Source organism: Enhydra lutris, unplaced genomic scaffold (assembly GCF_002288905.1).
Source record: "Enhydra lutris kenyoni isolate GAN:26980312 unplaced genomic scaffold, ASM228890v2 scaffoldscaffold14, whole genome shotgun sequence".
Taxonomy (NCBI): Eukaryota; Metazoa; Chordata; class Mammalia; order Carnivora; family Mustelidae; genus Enhydra; species Enhydra lutris.
The window spans coordinates 27,047,140-27,063,088 of NW_019154098.1; the positions used below are offsets into that span (position 1 = coordinate 27,047,140).

General features: G+C 32.1%; 1 protein-coding gene across 2 annotated transcripts in view; it reads left to right on the forward strand.

The window, feature by feature from the left end:
- LOC111146567 (CUB and Sushi multiple domains 3) overlaps positions 1-15,949 on the forward strand; it is a 1,261,269-nt gene that overhangs the window by 1,186,847 nt on the left and 58,473 nt on the right. The window contains exons 51-54 of one of the 2 annotated variants that reach the window (XM_022502159.1): positions 1,273-1,458; positions 3,003-3,197; positions 6,371-6,544; positions 13,524-13,697. In XM_022502159.1, coding sequence (XP_022357867.1) covers positions 1,273-1,458; positions 3,003-3,197; positions 6,371-6,544; positions 13,524-13,697 — 729 coding nt within the window. The remainder of the gene's footprint in view (positions 1-1,272; positions 1,459-3,002; positions 3,198-6,370; positions 6,545-13,523; positions 13,698-15,949) is intronic. The other variant, XM_022502160.1, reaches the window with a different exon arrangement.

Sequence of the window (15,949 nt, forward strand, 5' to 3'; positions counted from 1 at the left end):
AAACACCTAAGTGTTAGGTTTTCTAAAAGAAGTTGAAATAATTTTAGGTTGAAATGAAAGGTAAGTAACTAGAACACAAGTCTGTAAATATTAAAACCATTAAAAAATATTTCTGTTTCTTAATTACTTTAATAAGAGAAAAATGTAGTTATAAGTCTACTGTGTTTTATAGGAAACCCAAAAGACTATATATTTCAGAATCTAGAAATTTTTTGATTTTATAGAGGTAATACACAAAATACACCAGATGTTACATAGCTGGTTGTAGAGCTGTACCTATAATCAAATACACTAATTTTTGTGCAGACATATGTATAAGTATTTACACATATATGAACATGATATAAAAGATAAAAATAATCTCATTTTAATCAGGATTTTGCTGCCAAATATATTCATTTAAAGCTTATGTTTTTTTCTTTGTTTTTGGAGAGGCAAATATGTACTTGTAGAGCAAAGATGGCAATCAATCAATCTTAGAGTATATCTGTAGTAATCTGAATTTATGAGATGTGAAAATACCTGATATACTATAAAGTAAATAAAAATTTTTACTGTAATTATCACATTATGGGAAAACTAATTTCACCTAAATCAGATCTATTGTAGATGAAAACCAAGACATCTAAGACATATCAGTGAAATGAAGGATGATTCATTCTAGGTTTTAAGACAATGTGTCCAGACCCTATATTTATTAAATATGTTGATCACATGATATTTTATGGATCGTGCCGTGCCCAAGCACATAGAATTTGGACCCAAGACAAAGTAATATCCAGCTTTCAGTTAAAATAAATCTATGCATCCATGTGTTATATTTCTGGCCAAAGTCATGATGAGTATTAGTTACCAACACTTTATAATCCTTAATAATTATCTATCAAATTAATTGACCAAACTTGCTATGTGGTAGCCCAGTTACAGATTAGCCCTACATACACTCTATATTTACCCAATTTTCATTCTTATGTAATCTGTATGAATGCTGACATAATGCTGAAAAGAAACCAAGTAAGAAACAGAGACATAAAGCATTAATAATGTATGGATTCACCAATCCAAAAAAAAAACCACACATTCAATAGGAGTTTGAAATAAATTATTCAAAAAGTTATGGTTCAGGAAAACTTTTTTAGGAGATATTCTGAAGTTGTTTCAGAGGAATTAATAAAATCCCAAATAGTTTTACATGCTTTACAGTTTAAGAGACTTATCTACTAAATTAAGTATTTTTCTGTTTCTATGATTTTGTACATGTATTCATTATAGCAATTTCCTGTGGGATTCCTAAAGCTCCGACAAATGGAGGAATACTCACAACAGACTACTTGGTAGGAACCCGAGTTACCTATTTTTGTAATGATGGATATAGATTGTCATCTAAGGAACTTACCACTGCCATATGTCAATCAGATGGAACTTGGAGCAATCATAACAAGACCCCTCGCTGTGTTGGTATGTGTGTTAAAGAAATGGTATCATTTGTGTTTCTATTGGCATCTTGTACACTTTAAAAGATTATGTATTGTTCAAATTTTAGAACTAATCCCTGAAATGAAATGTGATGTCTAAGAGGGAATAAAAGTTAATTAAGCTATCTTGTAATATGAACAATTAGAAGACAGTACAAAGACATAAACTCCAGAATATTTATGTCAAAAAATTAAAGTGAATTTTATTTTACATAACATAGTTTCACTTATTTTGTAAAATTCATCCATCAGTCAACATGTACTTTCTGTATATGTCCTTGAAAAAAATTTAAAGATTTATAATTAGTAAAATTATATTCCAATACACTCAGCTCTGATTTTTTTATAAGGGCAAAAGATGTTGGTAAGATGACCCATAACTTTAGCTTTCATCAGTATTCTTCAGGTTACTTGCATTTAAAAAATATTCCCATTGCTTTCATTACTACTTTAATAGGTAAATGAATATTATGTAATGGTGACATTAAATAGTTCTGTTAAAATATATGGTAGCAGAAAAAAATTGGAAAAATGGTGGTGTAAATACGGTTTTTTTATATTGTCTTTATATTACATTTATTTCTTCTCAATACTAATTTTCAACTTAGTAGTCATTTCATTTAAAATGAAAGTTGTTATGTGTAGTCTCAACATAGGTATTGAATAATGCTTCTGTTTATCTTATGTTGAACAATTTTTGAATTAGCCAAAGTGTATAACACAACTCTTGCACAGTAACACTATTCTCATAAAACAGATTTCCTCAAAACAGTCCTCCCCAAATTTCTGAACTAACGAGAATATGTCATTTCTGTATATGGCCTATTGTGACCAGTGCTGCAATGAACATGAGTATGCAGATATCACTTTGAGATCCTGAATCCATTTGCTTTGGATATATACCCAGATTGGGATTGCTGAAGCATATGGTAGTCCTCTTTTTAATATTTTGAGGTTCTGCCTTACTGGCTCTACATATATATTCTATAATGGTTGTGCCAGTTTACTTTCCCACCAGCTTGTACCAGGGTGTCCTTTTTCCTACATCCTGTCATTCATATCTCATAGAAATTGTGAAGAAAGACTTCAAAAAGAATACTTTTAAATCAGCCTCAAAGTAAAGAGAAAATTTTAACAAATTAATATAATTGGAATGATTCATCACTAAGACACATTTCATGTCTTTCTGTATTAAGGAATAAATTTGGAAATGATAATACAAAAAAAAGAAAGAAGAGGGTAGAGGTAAGGTAGTAATAAAGATTCTGGGTAAATAGAATAATAGTACACAGATTTTTGAAGTGTGAAATAGTATAACATATTCAAGGAACTGTCAGCAATACCAGAGAGCTAGGGGAGTGGAAAAGATTAACATGGAAAATAAATTTTAAAAATGCTAAAGGACTTTGGCACAATAGTGAATGAATTAAGGTAGTGGTGATATAGAAGATGGAATAGATACAAGATACAGTTAAGAAGTAGAACAGACATGACTGATTAACACTTATGTTCTTGGTTTTTGTATAGTTGTTACATGTCCGAGTATCAATTCCTTTACCTTGGAACATGGAAGATGGCGAATTGTGAATGGCTCCCATTATGAATACAAAACCAAGGTAGTCTTCAGCTGTGATCCTGGTTATCATGGACTAGGTCCTGCTTCTATTGAATGTCTTCCTAATGGTACGTGGAGTTGGAGAAATGAAAGACCATATTGCCAAAGTAAGTATCCACTCAGCTAAATTTATTTCATAAGCTATTCTTTTTTAATTTAAATTTAGTTAATTAACATATAATGTATTATTTGTTTCAGGGGTACAGGTCTGTGATTCATCAGTTTTTTATAATACCCAGTGCTCATTACAACACATGCTCTCCCCACTTGATTGAATTGCTTGGTCACTTCCTTTTCCAAACACACTAGAGCAAATAATGAGATAATATTATTAAAAAGATAATTTATTCTCATTAAATTTTAAAATTTTGTAAGTTTTTGTTTGTTTGTTTGTTTTTTTGAGTAAACTCTCATGAAAAAAAGTACAAGCTTTAGATAGAGAAATCCTGTGTTTGGATTCTAAATCTATCACTTAACCACAATAAACTTGATAATGCCTATTGCATACTTACAACTTGCTAGGCAAGCACTGCTTTTAGCCCTTTACATGTATTAATTCATTTATTGCTTAGTTCTAATTTTATGAAGTAGTTGATGTTATTATATTTATTTTATCAAAAAAGGAAACTGAGCCCCGGTTTAATCATTTTACATAACTCTCAAAACCTATAAATGGTGGAGAAATGAGACTCAATCCAAGCAGCCAGACTATACTCTCTGGCTTTTAATCATTATATTATATGATGTTCATTTTCTCTGATCCTAAATTTCTTAAGCTGGAAAATTACAATAATACCTACCTTGTAGTTATTAAAAAGATTTAATGGTATGTTATGTTGAAAATATCAGCTAGAACCTGATTCACAGCATGACCTTAGTAAATATTTATTGAATCAAATTGAGCATATTGTTACTCTATTTCCATGCATTCTTTTTTTCCCATGCATTCTTTTAATATAAATGGCCAGTGTCTAATACAGATAAGTTACCTGAGCATAGGACATTCAGATGAAATTTTATGTAGTCCCATTGAACTTCCTTCCATAGATTTATTAAGCATTTACTTTGTGCCAGGAAATATGCTACGTTGAAAATTCATTCTTTCATTTTGTGTCCAACACAACTCTATGGCATTTATGACATAAACACTCATAATTTATAAATAATAAAGGAATCAGAAATCTAAATAGGATTATGATTATGATGATTAAGAAGTTCAACAGAGCAAACAATGGTCTTTGTGTAATAAGTATGCAAGTATCTACTATTATTTTACTAATGAATATTCTACTTTACAATCTATTTTTTAATATCCATATAAAGGGTTTTCCCTCATTTATAAGATAATCATATTGATGAATTAAAATCCAATGACATCAAAAATAGATGTCAAAACTATAATTATGATATTCTAAAAATATGGTATCTATATTTCTAAATTTTTGCCCCTTCTTTCACAGTTTCTCCTAGGAGTTTTCTTTGGTTCTAGCCTGTTGTTTTCCAGTATTATTTCATTATACAGGCACATGGGATAGAGATATTTCAAGGAGCTAGGAAAAAAATATCTACAATAAAATCTTTAATTTAATCAGGCATTCAACAAATGTTTGTCTTGTTCTTCTGTGATGATGTAGAAGGGTTTAAGTATTACCTATGATGTTGAAGAATTTAAGAGATACATAAAATGAGGTCCGTATCTACAGGTAAGAGTGGGGGAAAGACGAGGAATCTAAGGACTGAAATTCACTGAGAAAATGGAAAGAATAATGCTTTTGCTGATTATTTATTGATCTTTTAAATTAAAATAATATAAATACTAGTATTACTAATATTAATAAAAGTATAGCTACTTCAAAGTATTGTTGAGGGATTAGTTCAAAATAATCACTACATTTAAAATTTTATATGCAGTAATTTAAAGTTTGAGAATTTTCTATTTGCAATGGGCACATAAAGCCTTGATGTGAAAGTCAGCACTGTGGGCTGGTGGCTAAGTATGTGATTCTGGAGTCTGACCACAGGGTTTTAATTTTGATTTAGTTATTTATAGGCTGTGTAACCTTATTCAAGTTATTTAACTACTATGTGCTCCTATCCTAGTCCATACAATTCATACATTGACTCCACCTACCTCATAGGGTTGTTTTGAGAATTACTTAACTTAAAGCACTGGCAATAGTGTCTGGTACAAAATAAACACGTAATAAACATTATCCACTATTGTTTTTAATTCAAGAAAGACATTTCATTCACAGTCTTTAAATATGAAGGAGTTATAAGAGCTAAATGACTTAGTGAGTCAATCTCTTTTTCAGTTTTTTTAAACCCGCAAACAAAATATGAAATATGATTCTAATGGTTTTTGTGAAAATCAAATGATATTTTACATTTAAATTTCTTTATCAACTGTGGTAATCTCAACAAAAATTACTTGTAATTACAAGCATACTTCAGAGATATAACGGGTTCTGTTCCAGACCACCACAATAAAGCTAATACTGCAATAAAGGAAGTCAAATAAAATTTTTGGCTTCCCAGTGCTGGTATAAAAGTTATATTTACACTATACTGTAATAACATTGTGCTTAAAAAACTATGTACATATCCTAATTAAAAAATACTTTATTGCTAAAAATGTTAACCATTATCTGAGCTTTCAGCAAGTGGTAATCACTGATCATAGATCACAGTAACGAATATAAAAATAATGAAAAAGTTTGAAATATTGCGAGAATTACCAAAATGTGACAGAGACACGAAGTGAGCAAATATTGTCGGAAAATTTGCACTGATAGGCTTACTCGACCAACGCAGGGTTGTCAGAAACGTTCCATTTGTAAAGATGCAACATCTGCCAAGTATAGTAAAGTGAGATATTCCTGTACTAATTTAGCATTGTTTCAGATTAAAGAGGAAACTTTCACCCAGGTAAGTCAAAAGGATGGAAGTCCTTCACCTTGTGAATTTCTTTCTTTTATGACAACCTGCTGAGTGATCAGATTGGCTAAGTGAAGATACAAAAATAGCTTCATTACATGTTGCTGTCACTCAGGTTTTAAGAGAACTCAAAAAGGATAGATTTTAAAGTATGTCATGTATTTTCTCTGCATTTTCACACTTATCCAAACATGTCCTGTAAATGTCAATTTCAGTTGTGAATATGTCAGATCACAGAGAATTCAAAATGTTAAAAGCATGATTTTGTTATAAGGACACATTGACTATGTCTTCAAGCATTTTTGTTGTTGTTGTTTTGTTTTGTTTTGTTTTTGTTTTCAAGTTATTTCCTGTGGAGAACTACCTACACCTCCAAATGGAAATAAGATTGGAACTCAAACTTCATATGGCTCCACTGCCATCTTTACCTGTGATTCCGGATTCATGCTCGTGGGCTCTGCGGTTCGAGAATGCCTTTCTTCAGGTCTTTGGAGTGGATCTGAAACCAGATGCCTAGGTACAGATTTTTTAATCATTTTAAGAAACCACACCCCCACCCTCCACCTCTGAAAAGGAGGTAGCCCTTTTTCTATAACAAGAGATGATCATTTATATTCACTCAGTAAAGACCTAACCAGAAAATGTTTAACTGAAAATGTCTCATGGTAGAAAAACTATTAAACAGATAACTCTTAAAGTTAATCAACTAGTATTTCAAATGAGAATCTTATGTCATTAAGGAGAGACACATTTTCTTCCAGGCATGTGAAAATAAAAAGGTGAAAACTAATTGCTGAAAATTATATGTCTGCATACTCAGCTGGATTAAATCACTGTAGCGGTTAATTCATTCTAAACCATAGTCAGTTCTCCTTTCACCTATTTGCTTAAGGTAATGATCGAAGGAGAAAGACGATTTCCACATTTAAAGTCTTTCTCCATTCTAATGTCATAAGATTTTAACATGTGTAATATTACTTTCTTTTAAACTTTTAAAAATATATTTTTTCAAACCTGATTTTAGGCAAATAGAATTTCTTTCCCCTTAGGGTTTTTTAATTCATTTTTAAAAAAACCTGTTCAGTTAAAGAAACTGAACTAGCTAGTTCTTTTTGCCCCTCCTCCTTTATTATTAAAAGAATATTATGATTTATGCTTTATCTTTTTTCAAAGACTTCAATAATTTTTTATTAATAAGAGAATGTATAATTTATGCTCTATTTTTCTCCAAAATGATTTCAAGATATGACAACAAGTACTGAATTAGGCATAATGAAATTGTTCTAATAATTATTCACTTGTCTTTTGGAAATAAGAGGTAATCTTTTTGTTTACTAATTTAAAAATTGCTGATTATTATGAACAGAGTATTGCTAGATATGGACAGTGTTTTGTCTATAAATATTTACTATATTTAAGAATACGAGGAAAGGCAGAAAAGGCTATAACAATTTAGATTCATAGTGTTTTGCTTATAAGCTTTACTATATTCATGTTAATGCAATCATTATTTCAAACTTAAAAAGGTATAGCCACAGGTTTTGATTAAAATCCTTTTTTCCCCCTCAAGCATATTTGTTAATAAGTACACTTGGAAGCCTAGCAACAATGGTTTCTTTATAAAAGTATGTATATTTGAATATGCTACAAGACTATTATATAAAAAAAGGTACAAAATTAAGTCTTTATATAATTATATAGGATTAAATAATGAAAATATTTTTAATAGTTCCAAACTGATTTTTGTTATGCAGATTTCAATTGCAGGTTACTTAGTTTACATATAAACCTGAACACATATATGTAATCTAAATTTGATCTACCATATTTTGTGGCTCTATGCCCTGATGAACTGTTACTGTATATTGTGTATTATTATTGAATATTGTATATAGAGAGTGGTTTTATTTACCTGTTTAGGATCCTGATTCTGTTTTCTGAAGAGACAGGCAACAGCAGGAAGATTTCTAAGAAAATATTGCCTCTCAGTCTATGAAGACACCGCCATCCATTGCGGAGGAAGTAGTGTTGACATCTAATAGAAACTCTAAAAATGCAATTGCCAAACAGGCAAATTCTAGAATCTTGAACTTAACTTTAAGGATTAACGTAACCAGTCATTCTCATGTTTAAAAAAAAAAAAAAAAACTTATTCTCATAGCCACAGACACTTTTGGCTAATAATGGCCATTGTTATGTGCTTATAATTGTTTCTCTAAATAAAGTGCATTTATTCCTAGTCCCTCAGCATCTTAATAGGAATTCTTCAGGTTTTCAACTGAAACACTTGACAGTGACACTTGATATGTGGGTATCTCTATGCCCACCACCTAGATTCTACAATTAACATTTTGTCGTATTTGCTTATCACATATCTATCTATCCGTCCAGGCCTCTATCAATCCATCAATTCATTGTTTTGGATGTATTTAAAAGTAACGTTCAGAATTCAGTGCACTTTTTTGCTAAACATTACAGCATGCATATCATTACCAAGAGTTTAATATTTGCTTGCTCTTCTTAATTCTTTTTTACCATAGCAAAATATGTATACAATGGATTGTATATGTCATAAATACACAATGAGATGTGTTTTGTCAAATGTGTATAACTGTCTGCCTTAAACCACTTTGTAGTTATAGAACCTTGGAAAGGTTCCTCATGGCCCCATACAGCCAATCTGCAGCTCCCTCCAGCCCTGAGACAATAATTGTTTGTTTTTTTTTTACCATATGTTAGTTTTCCCTTTCTAGAAATCCATACGAATGGAATTCTAAATTATATACAGTGTAAGACTTCTTTCATTCTCTTTCCATGTTGTTGTGTGTATCACTATTTTTTTTTTAATTGCTGAGCTGAGTAGAATTCCATTATATGAATATGCCACATGTTGGTCAATCCCCTATTGACAGACACCAGACCCTTGTCCAGATTTGGGCTATTATGAAAAAAGCTGCAATGAATATTCATGTAAAAATTTTTTTGTGAGCATATGTATTCATTTCTCTTAAAGATTTAGGAGTAAAATTCCCAGAAGAGTTCTTGTCTCACATTTTCTCCAGCATGTGGTATAGCCAGTCTTTTAATTTTATCCATTCCATTGGGTGCATAAAGGTATTTTATAACATTTTAATCTGCATTGTCTTGATGACTACTGATGGAGTATAGTTTCTTGAGCATTTTGCCATTTGTAAATTTTCCTTTGTGAATTGGTGAAATATATTTTATATTGAATTGGCTTTTATTATGAATTATAGGATTCTTTGTATATTCTGGTGATAAGGGCTTCATTATTATGCATTTACAGGTATGATCTTACAGCCTGTAAATTGCTTACTTATTTCTTCTTTTAATAGGCAGAAATTTTAGATTTTTTTAAAGTCTGTCTTTTCTGGTTATTGCTTTATGTATCTTGTTTATGAAACTTTTACTCAGTCAGAATTCACAAAGGTTTTCTTTCATATTTTCTTCCAGAAGTTTCATAGTTTTGGGTGTTATTTTTATATCTCTGATTTATCTTTAATTTGTTCTTGTATGTATAATGAATGAAGTAAAATTGAGGTTTAGTTTTTTTCCTAGCAGGGTATCTGGCACTATTTGTTGAATAGGTTTTATACTAAGTCTTGAAATTTTTTATGTATGTCTTTCAAATTTTTCTTAATTTTCAAGATAACATTGGATACTGTATGTCTTTTCTAATTTAATATGTTTTAGACTTAGCTTATAAATTTTTATTTTTAAAAATATCTAGTAGAATTATGATCAGGATCACATTGAATCCATACATCATTTGAGGAGAATCGGAATCAGACAATGTTAAGTCTTCCAACTAATAAACATGATAATTTAGTATATTTATTCATTTATTTAGGTCCTCAATTTTTTTTTGCAATAGCAGTATTTTGTATTTTTAGCATAGGGATCATTTATGTCTATTGCTAAAATTATTCCTGAGAATGTTTAATATGTTTCTAATATTATAAGTGAAATTGTTCATTTTTAGCTACATTTTCCATTTAATTTACATTTTCACATTGTTTGCTGCTAATATATAAAAATATAATTATTTAAAATATTTATCTAATGTCCTGAAAATTTGCTAAATTATTAGTTTTGGGATTTTCTTAAAATAGGATTTTCTATATACATATCATCTGACCTTAGCATAATTTTACTTTTCTGTTTCATAAATTTATGCTTTCTTTCTACCTTTGTATTAATATTTGGGTTGCATAGGGCCGACCAAACAACAACAATAGAACTGGTCATCCTTGTCTTATTCCCTATATGAGGAAGAAAGAATTCAGTATTTCATTGGTAAATATGTCAGCTGGAGGTTTTTCTTAGATGTCTTTTGGCATTTGAAGACTCTATTTTCAACAATAAGCAATGCTCTGGACACCGACTGGGTGTCCTGTGATTACATTCAATTCTGTCACTGTCTAACTAGAGATAGCATCAGATTCCTTAGGTTAAAATTTCAGTCTTTTTTTTTTTCTAAGATTTTATTTATTTGAGAGTTATGTGTCTGCCTTTGGCTTGGGTCCTGGTCACGGGGTCCTGGGATCAAGCCCCATGTTGGGCTCTCTGCTCAGCAGGGAATCTGTCCTCCCTCTCCTCTATGTTCTCTTCCTCTGTGCTCTCTCTCTCTCAAGTAAATAAACGGCCTTTAAAAAAAAACAGTTGTATTTATTTGAAAGAGAGAGAGAACACAAGCTGGAGGAGGGGTAAAGAGAGAGAGAGAAGCAAACTTCCCACTCAGTGGGGAGGCCAGGATTGACCGGAGCCAAAGGCAGATACTTAACCCCGGCATTCCTAAGTGTTCAGTCTGTTAAGACTGGTTTCCGTTCCCCCTACAGATGCTATTACCTGTGCTTCTGACTGTCTCTAAATCACAGATTCCTATAATCCCCTCCTTGGATTTGATTAATTTGCTAAGGTGGCTCACAGAACTCAGAGAAACATTTTACTTAGTAGATAAGGGTTTATTACAAAAGGATGTAACTCAGGAATTGTCAAATGGAAAGGGATGCATAGGGCAAAGTATATGAGAATGGTACAGAGCTTCCATGCTTTCTGAGGCCCCCACTCTCCTGAATCTTCTTGTATTCATCAACCCAGAGGCTCTCTGAACCCTGTGCTTTTGGTTTTTTTAAGGAGGTTTCACTGCCTGGGCATGATTGATTAAATCATTGGTCATTAGCTATTAATTCAACTTCTAGTTCTTCTCTCCAGAGGTCAAAGGGTGGGACTGAATGTCCCAACCTTCTAGCAATGTGATTAGCTCCACTAGTACCCAGCCTCCATACTTAGATGAGATCTAAAAGCCACCTCATTAATATAACAAGACACATTTTTTTTTTTCTTTTATCATTTAGGAACTTCCAAGAGTTTTACGAGCTCTGTGTCAGAAACAGGGACCAAGACCAAATACATACTTCTTACTATAAATCATAATACTGCAGATATCTTTATCAGGTTGAAAATTTCCCTTATATTCTAAATGTGTTAGTTTTCGTCATGAATTGGTACTGAATTTTGTCAAATGCTTTCTTTTGAAACAATCTATTGAAATCTATTGAAACAATCTTATTTTGGGGCACCTGGGTGGCTCAATGATTAAGTGTCTGCCTTTAGCTCAGGTCATGATCCAGGGGTCCTGGGATCGAGCCCCGCATCAGGCTCCCTGCTCAGTGGGAAGGCCTGCTTCTCCCTCTCCCACTCCCCCTCCTTGTGTTCCTTCTCTCACTATCTCTCTGTCAAATAAATAAATAAACTATTTTTAAAAAATAATATTTTCCCCCTTTATTCTGTTACTATACCACTATCCCTTTTACTCTCTCAAATTACAGCAGATAATTGTATGTATGTTTCTAGATTGGTTTTCTAAAATTTTAAGGAGTTCTATATCTATTTTCATGAAGGATATTGGTTTTTCATGTGTCTTCCAGTTTTACTATTGGGGCTGTGATTACCTCATAAAACTAAGAAATAATCCTATCTTTTCTATTTTCTGTGAGTGTGTATATATATATTTTTTTCAACTTAAATGTTTGGTTAAAACAGTAAAAACTTTTAAGCCTGAGTCGTTTTTATGGGAAGGATTTTGTTTAAGGATTCAAGTACTTTTGTGGGTGCCTGGGTGGTTCAGTTGGTTAAGCATCTGACTCTTGATCTCAGCTCAGATCTTGATCTCAGGGTCATGAGTTCAAGCCCCACATTGGCTCCATGCTGAGTGTGGAGCCTAATTTAAAAAAAAGGGAGGGGGCACCTGGGTGGCTCAGTGGGTTAAGGCTTCTGCCTTTGGCTCAGGTCATGATCCCAGGGTCCTGGGATCGAGCCCTGCATCGGGCTCTCTGCTCTGCAGAGAGCCTGCTTCCTCCTTCTCTCTCTGCCTGCCTCTCTGCCTGCTTGTGATCTCTGTCTGTCAAATAAATAATTAAAATCTTTAAAAAAAAAAAAAGGGAGGGGGAGAGGGGACATCTGAGTGGCTCAACAGGTTGAATGTGGGATTCTTGATTTTAGTTTAGGTCATGATCTCTAGAACATGTAATAGGTTGGGCTTTACCTCAGCGTGGAGTCTGCTTGTCCCTCTCCTGCCTCCTCTACCCCTCCCCTGCCCCATGAGCACACACACCAGTTCTTCCTATCTGTAAAATGAAGGAATAAAATTAAAAAAAAAAAATTCAAGTACTTTAACAGATGAAGGACTATTCATATTTTCTATTTTATCTTGTGTTAGTTTTTGTATATAATTTTTAAAGTATTTGCTCTTTTCTTCTGAACTGTTAAATGCATTGGCATAAAGCTCTCCTTCATATTACCTTATCCTTTTCATTCCTGTATGCTTATAGTGGTATTGCTTCATTCCTTTCTGTTACTGGTAAATTTGTTTTCTCTTTTTTGTGTATGCTAGATAGAATTAGCTAGGAGGTTAGCAATTTTGTTGCTATTTTTAAAGAAAGACATTTTTAGCTTACATAATGTCCTCTGTTGTTTTCTATTTTCTATTTCTTTGATTTCTGTAACTATCTGCAATATAGCCTTTCATCTACTTTGGCTTTATTTTCTCTTCTTTATTTTGCTCTTCTTTTTCTTCCTCTTAAGATAGAATCTTAACTCATTGATTATATATCTTTTTTTTCCTTTCCAATGAAAGTGTTTAACACTGTAAATCTTTTCACTAATCACTGATTTATCTGCATTCCTTAAATTTTGATATATTTTTTATTTCTACACAGATTGAAATGTTTTCTAACTACTTTTAGACCCGTGTTAATAGAAGTAACATTTTCTTTTAATTCCCAAATATTTGACATTTTGCTGAGTATCTTGTAGTTATCTTTATGTCATTTTATCATGTTTGCATTATTTGTAGCATGCTTGTAAATAAACTTTAAAAGTTTAGTAATGTTATATATATATATATATATTTATAAATATAAAATAAAATTTAAATCACAATATTAAAAATATTACTTTCTGACCCATTTCAGCGGGTCACTGTGGAATTCCAGAGCTCATTGTGAATGGTCAAGTCATTGGAGAAAATTATGGATACAGAGACACAGTTGTTTATCAATGTAATCCTGGTTTTCGATTGATTGGTTCTTCAGTGAGAATATGTCAACAGGATCACAATTGGTCTGGTCAGCTCCCATCCTGTGTGCGTAAGTAAGCATGACAGAAGTAATTAGAAGGCTCTGGTCTCATATAATTACCGATATTTTTTTAGGTAAGATACACATATATGAAACTATCCATAAAGCCAAGAAAGTTTTAGGATGCCTGTTACTATTTATGTTTTAGCATAAGGACAAGAAATTAAGTTCAGCTATACTAGTATTTAATATGAATATATAATATTTATAAATGCATATTCTTATATAGAAGGTATATTTTTAACAAATTTTAACTAACAAGGATTTGATTTTCTGAGATCACTGTGCAGCAGCATCAATATTATCATGATGTGATATTATGAAACTTTTTATAGTGAAAATACTTGGGATAATTTCTTCCTAATAATTATGATGCTATAGCTGTCACATCAAAATCAGATCCTGATGGAGTGTAATTAGTGGGAAAAAAACTTGTAAGACATGATATGAAGAACTATTGTTCTCATTTCAGTTCCATTACTGATTATATGAGCTAATGTAGGTCATTTAATCTCTCTAGTCTTGAATTCCCTTATATATAAAGTGAATGGTTAAAGGTATTTATAATTATCTTTCCTTTTTTTAAAAGATTTTTTATTCATTTATTTGACAGAGAAAGAAAGATCACAAGTAGACAGAGAGGCAGGCAGAGGGGCAGGGGGAAGCAGGCTTCTCGCTGTGCAGAAAGCCTGGTGCTGGGCTCAATCCCAGGACCCCGAGATCATGACCCGAGCCTGAGCTGAAGGCAGAGGTTTAACCCACTGAGCCACCCAGGCGCCTCTATAATTATCTTTCCTTTTAGCTTCAAAATCCTTATTATTTTTAAAGGCATGAAGATTACACATCTGATGTAATTATATTTTTTCATAGAAGTTTATATGAAATATTTAAGATTTATTTAAAATTTTGTTTTACAGCACTCTTTTCACTATTTTTTTAAGTTTTTAAAAAGATTTTATTTATTTGTCAGAGGGGTGCAGAGAGAGAGCAGAAGCAGGGGGAGCAGCAGGAAGAGGGAGAAGCAGGCTTCCTCCCTGAGCCAGCAGACTGATGTGGGACTTGATCCCAGGACCCTGAGATTGTGACCCTGCCCAAGCCTAAGGCAGAGGCTTAACCATCTGAGCCATGCAGGCGTCCCTCTTTTCACTATTTTAAAATATATACAAAAATGTATAACAATATGTAATTTGGAAATTGTTTCAATAATATCTCTCACTGGTTCAACAAATATCTATCTGACCTTTTAAGTGAATTTCCTTATTAAACCTCACATGAAAAATAAGTGGACTGTAAAATAAAAGTTTTTTGTTATTATATTTTAAATATTGCTGCTGCACTTTGTGGTTTCTGTGTATGACATAGATTTGCCCATTGTGCATCTAATTTGACTATAATAGCACAAAAATAAGAATAGAGTTGAATATTGATATCCAAAGCTTTTACTTATTTATTTAATTTACTTATACTTTTACAAATTCTTTCATTTTGCTCAATCCACTGAATCTCCACCAACACACAGTGTTTCATATCACAATCTATCTTATTTTGGACCAGGAAGGCAATTATTAATGTATTCCTTATTTTATCTTTCTCCCGGTCATTTCCATCCACAATTACTGACATTAATATTAAAATTGGTGTTAGAAAATGAGAATAAACACTGTAAATAAACTGTAATTATAGCATCATATGATCACACTATAGAGATTCTGGAGGCTTCAGATAAATAAATGCATGGGACTTTTAGCATGGATTTGCAGGAAATACTTCATTTAGTCTGTGACTAATTACATCCATATTTATAGATTCCATTGTCACATTTTTATTCAAACGACACATATTTATTGAAATTCTAGTTTCACAGGAAATATTTCCAGGTGTTGAAATTTAATAGAATAACAGACCATAGAGTTAATAATTAATATTGCTTTTCTAATGGGGGTGTGTGTGTGCACACACCCATGTATGCATGTGCACATGCGCCTGCACACAGACTGATGATTTAAAGACAGCACATGATGCTTGGGTCTGTCCTAGATTTTTTCCCCTTTCATTTATATTCAGGCATAGCCAACTAATGCCACTGTTTTTCTTGTTGAATAATTGAGACTATAAAAGAAAATTGGTCCTTGGGGTAAAACTGGTTTCTTTATTGATAATTTTAACAAGAATAAGATGCAGTTAAATTTCCAACTGAGTAGGTTGACATTAACAGTACAGCTGAAAAAAATAATTGCTCTTGGGTCATTTCAGAAGTACTA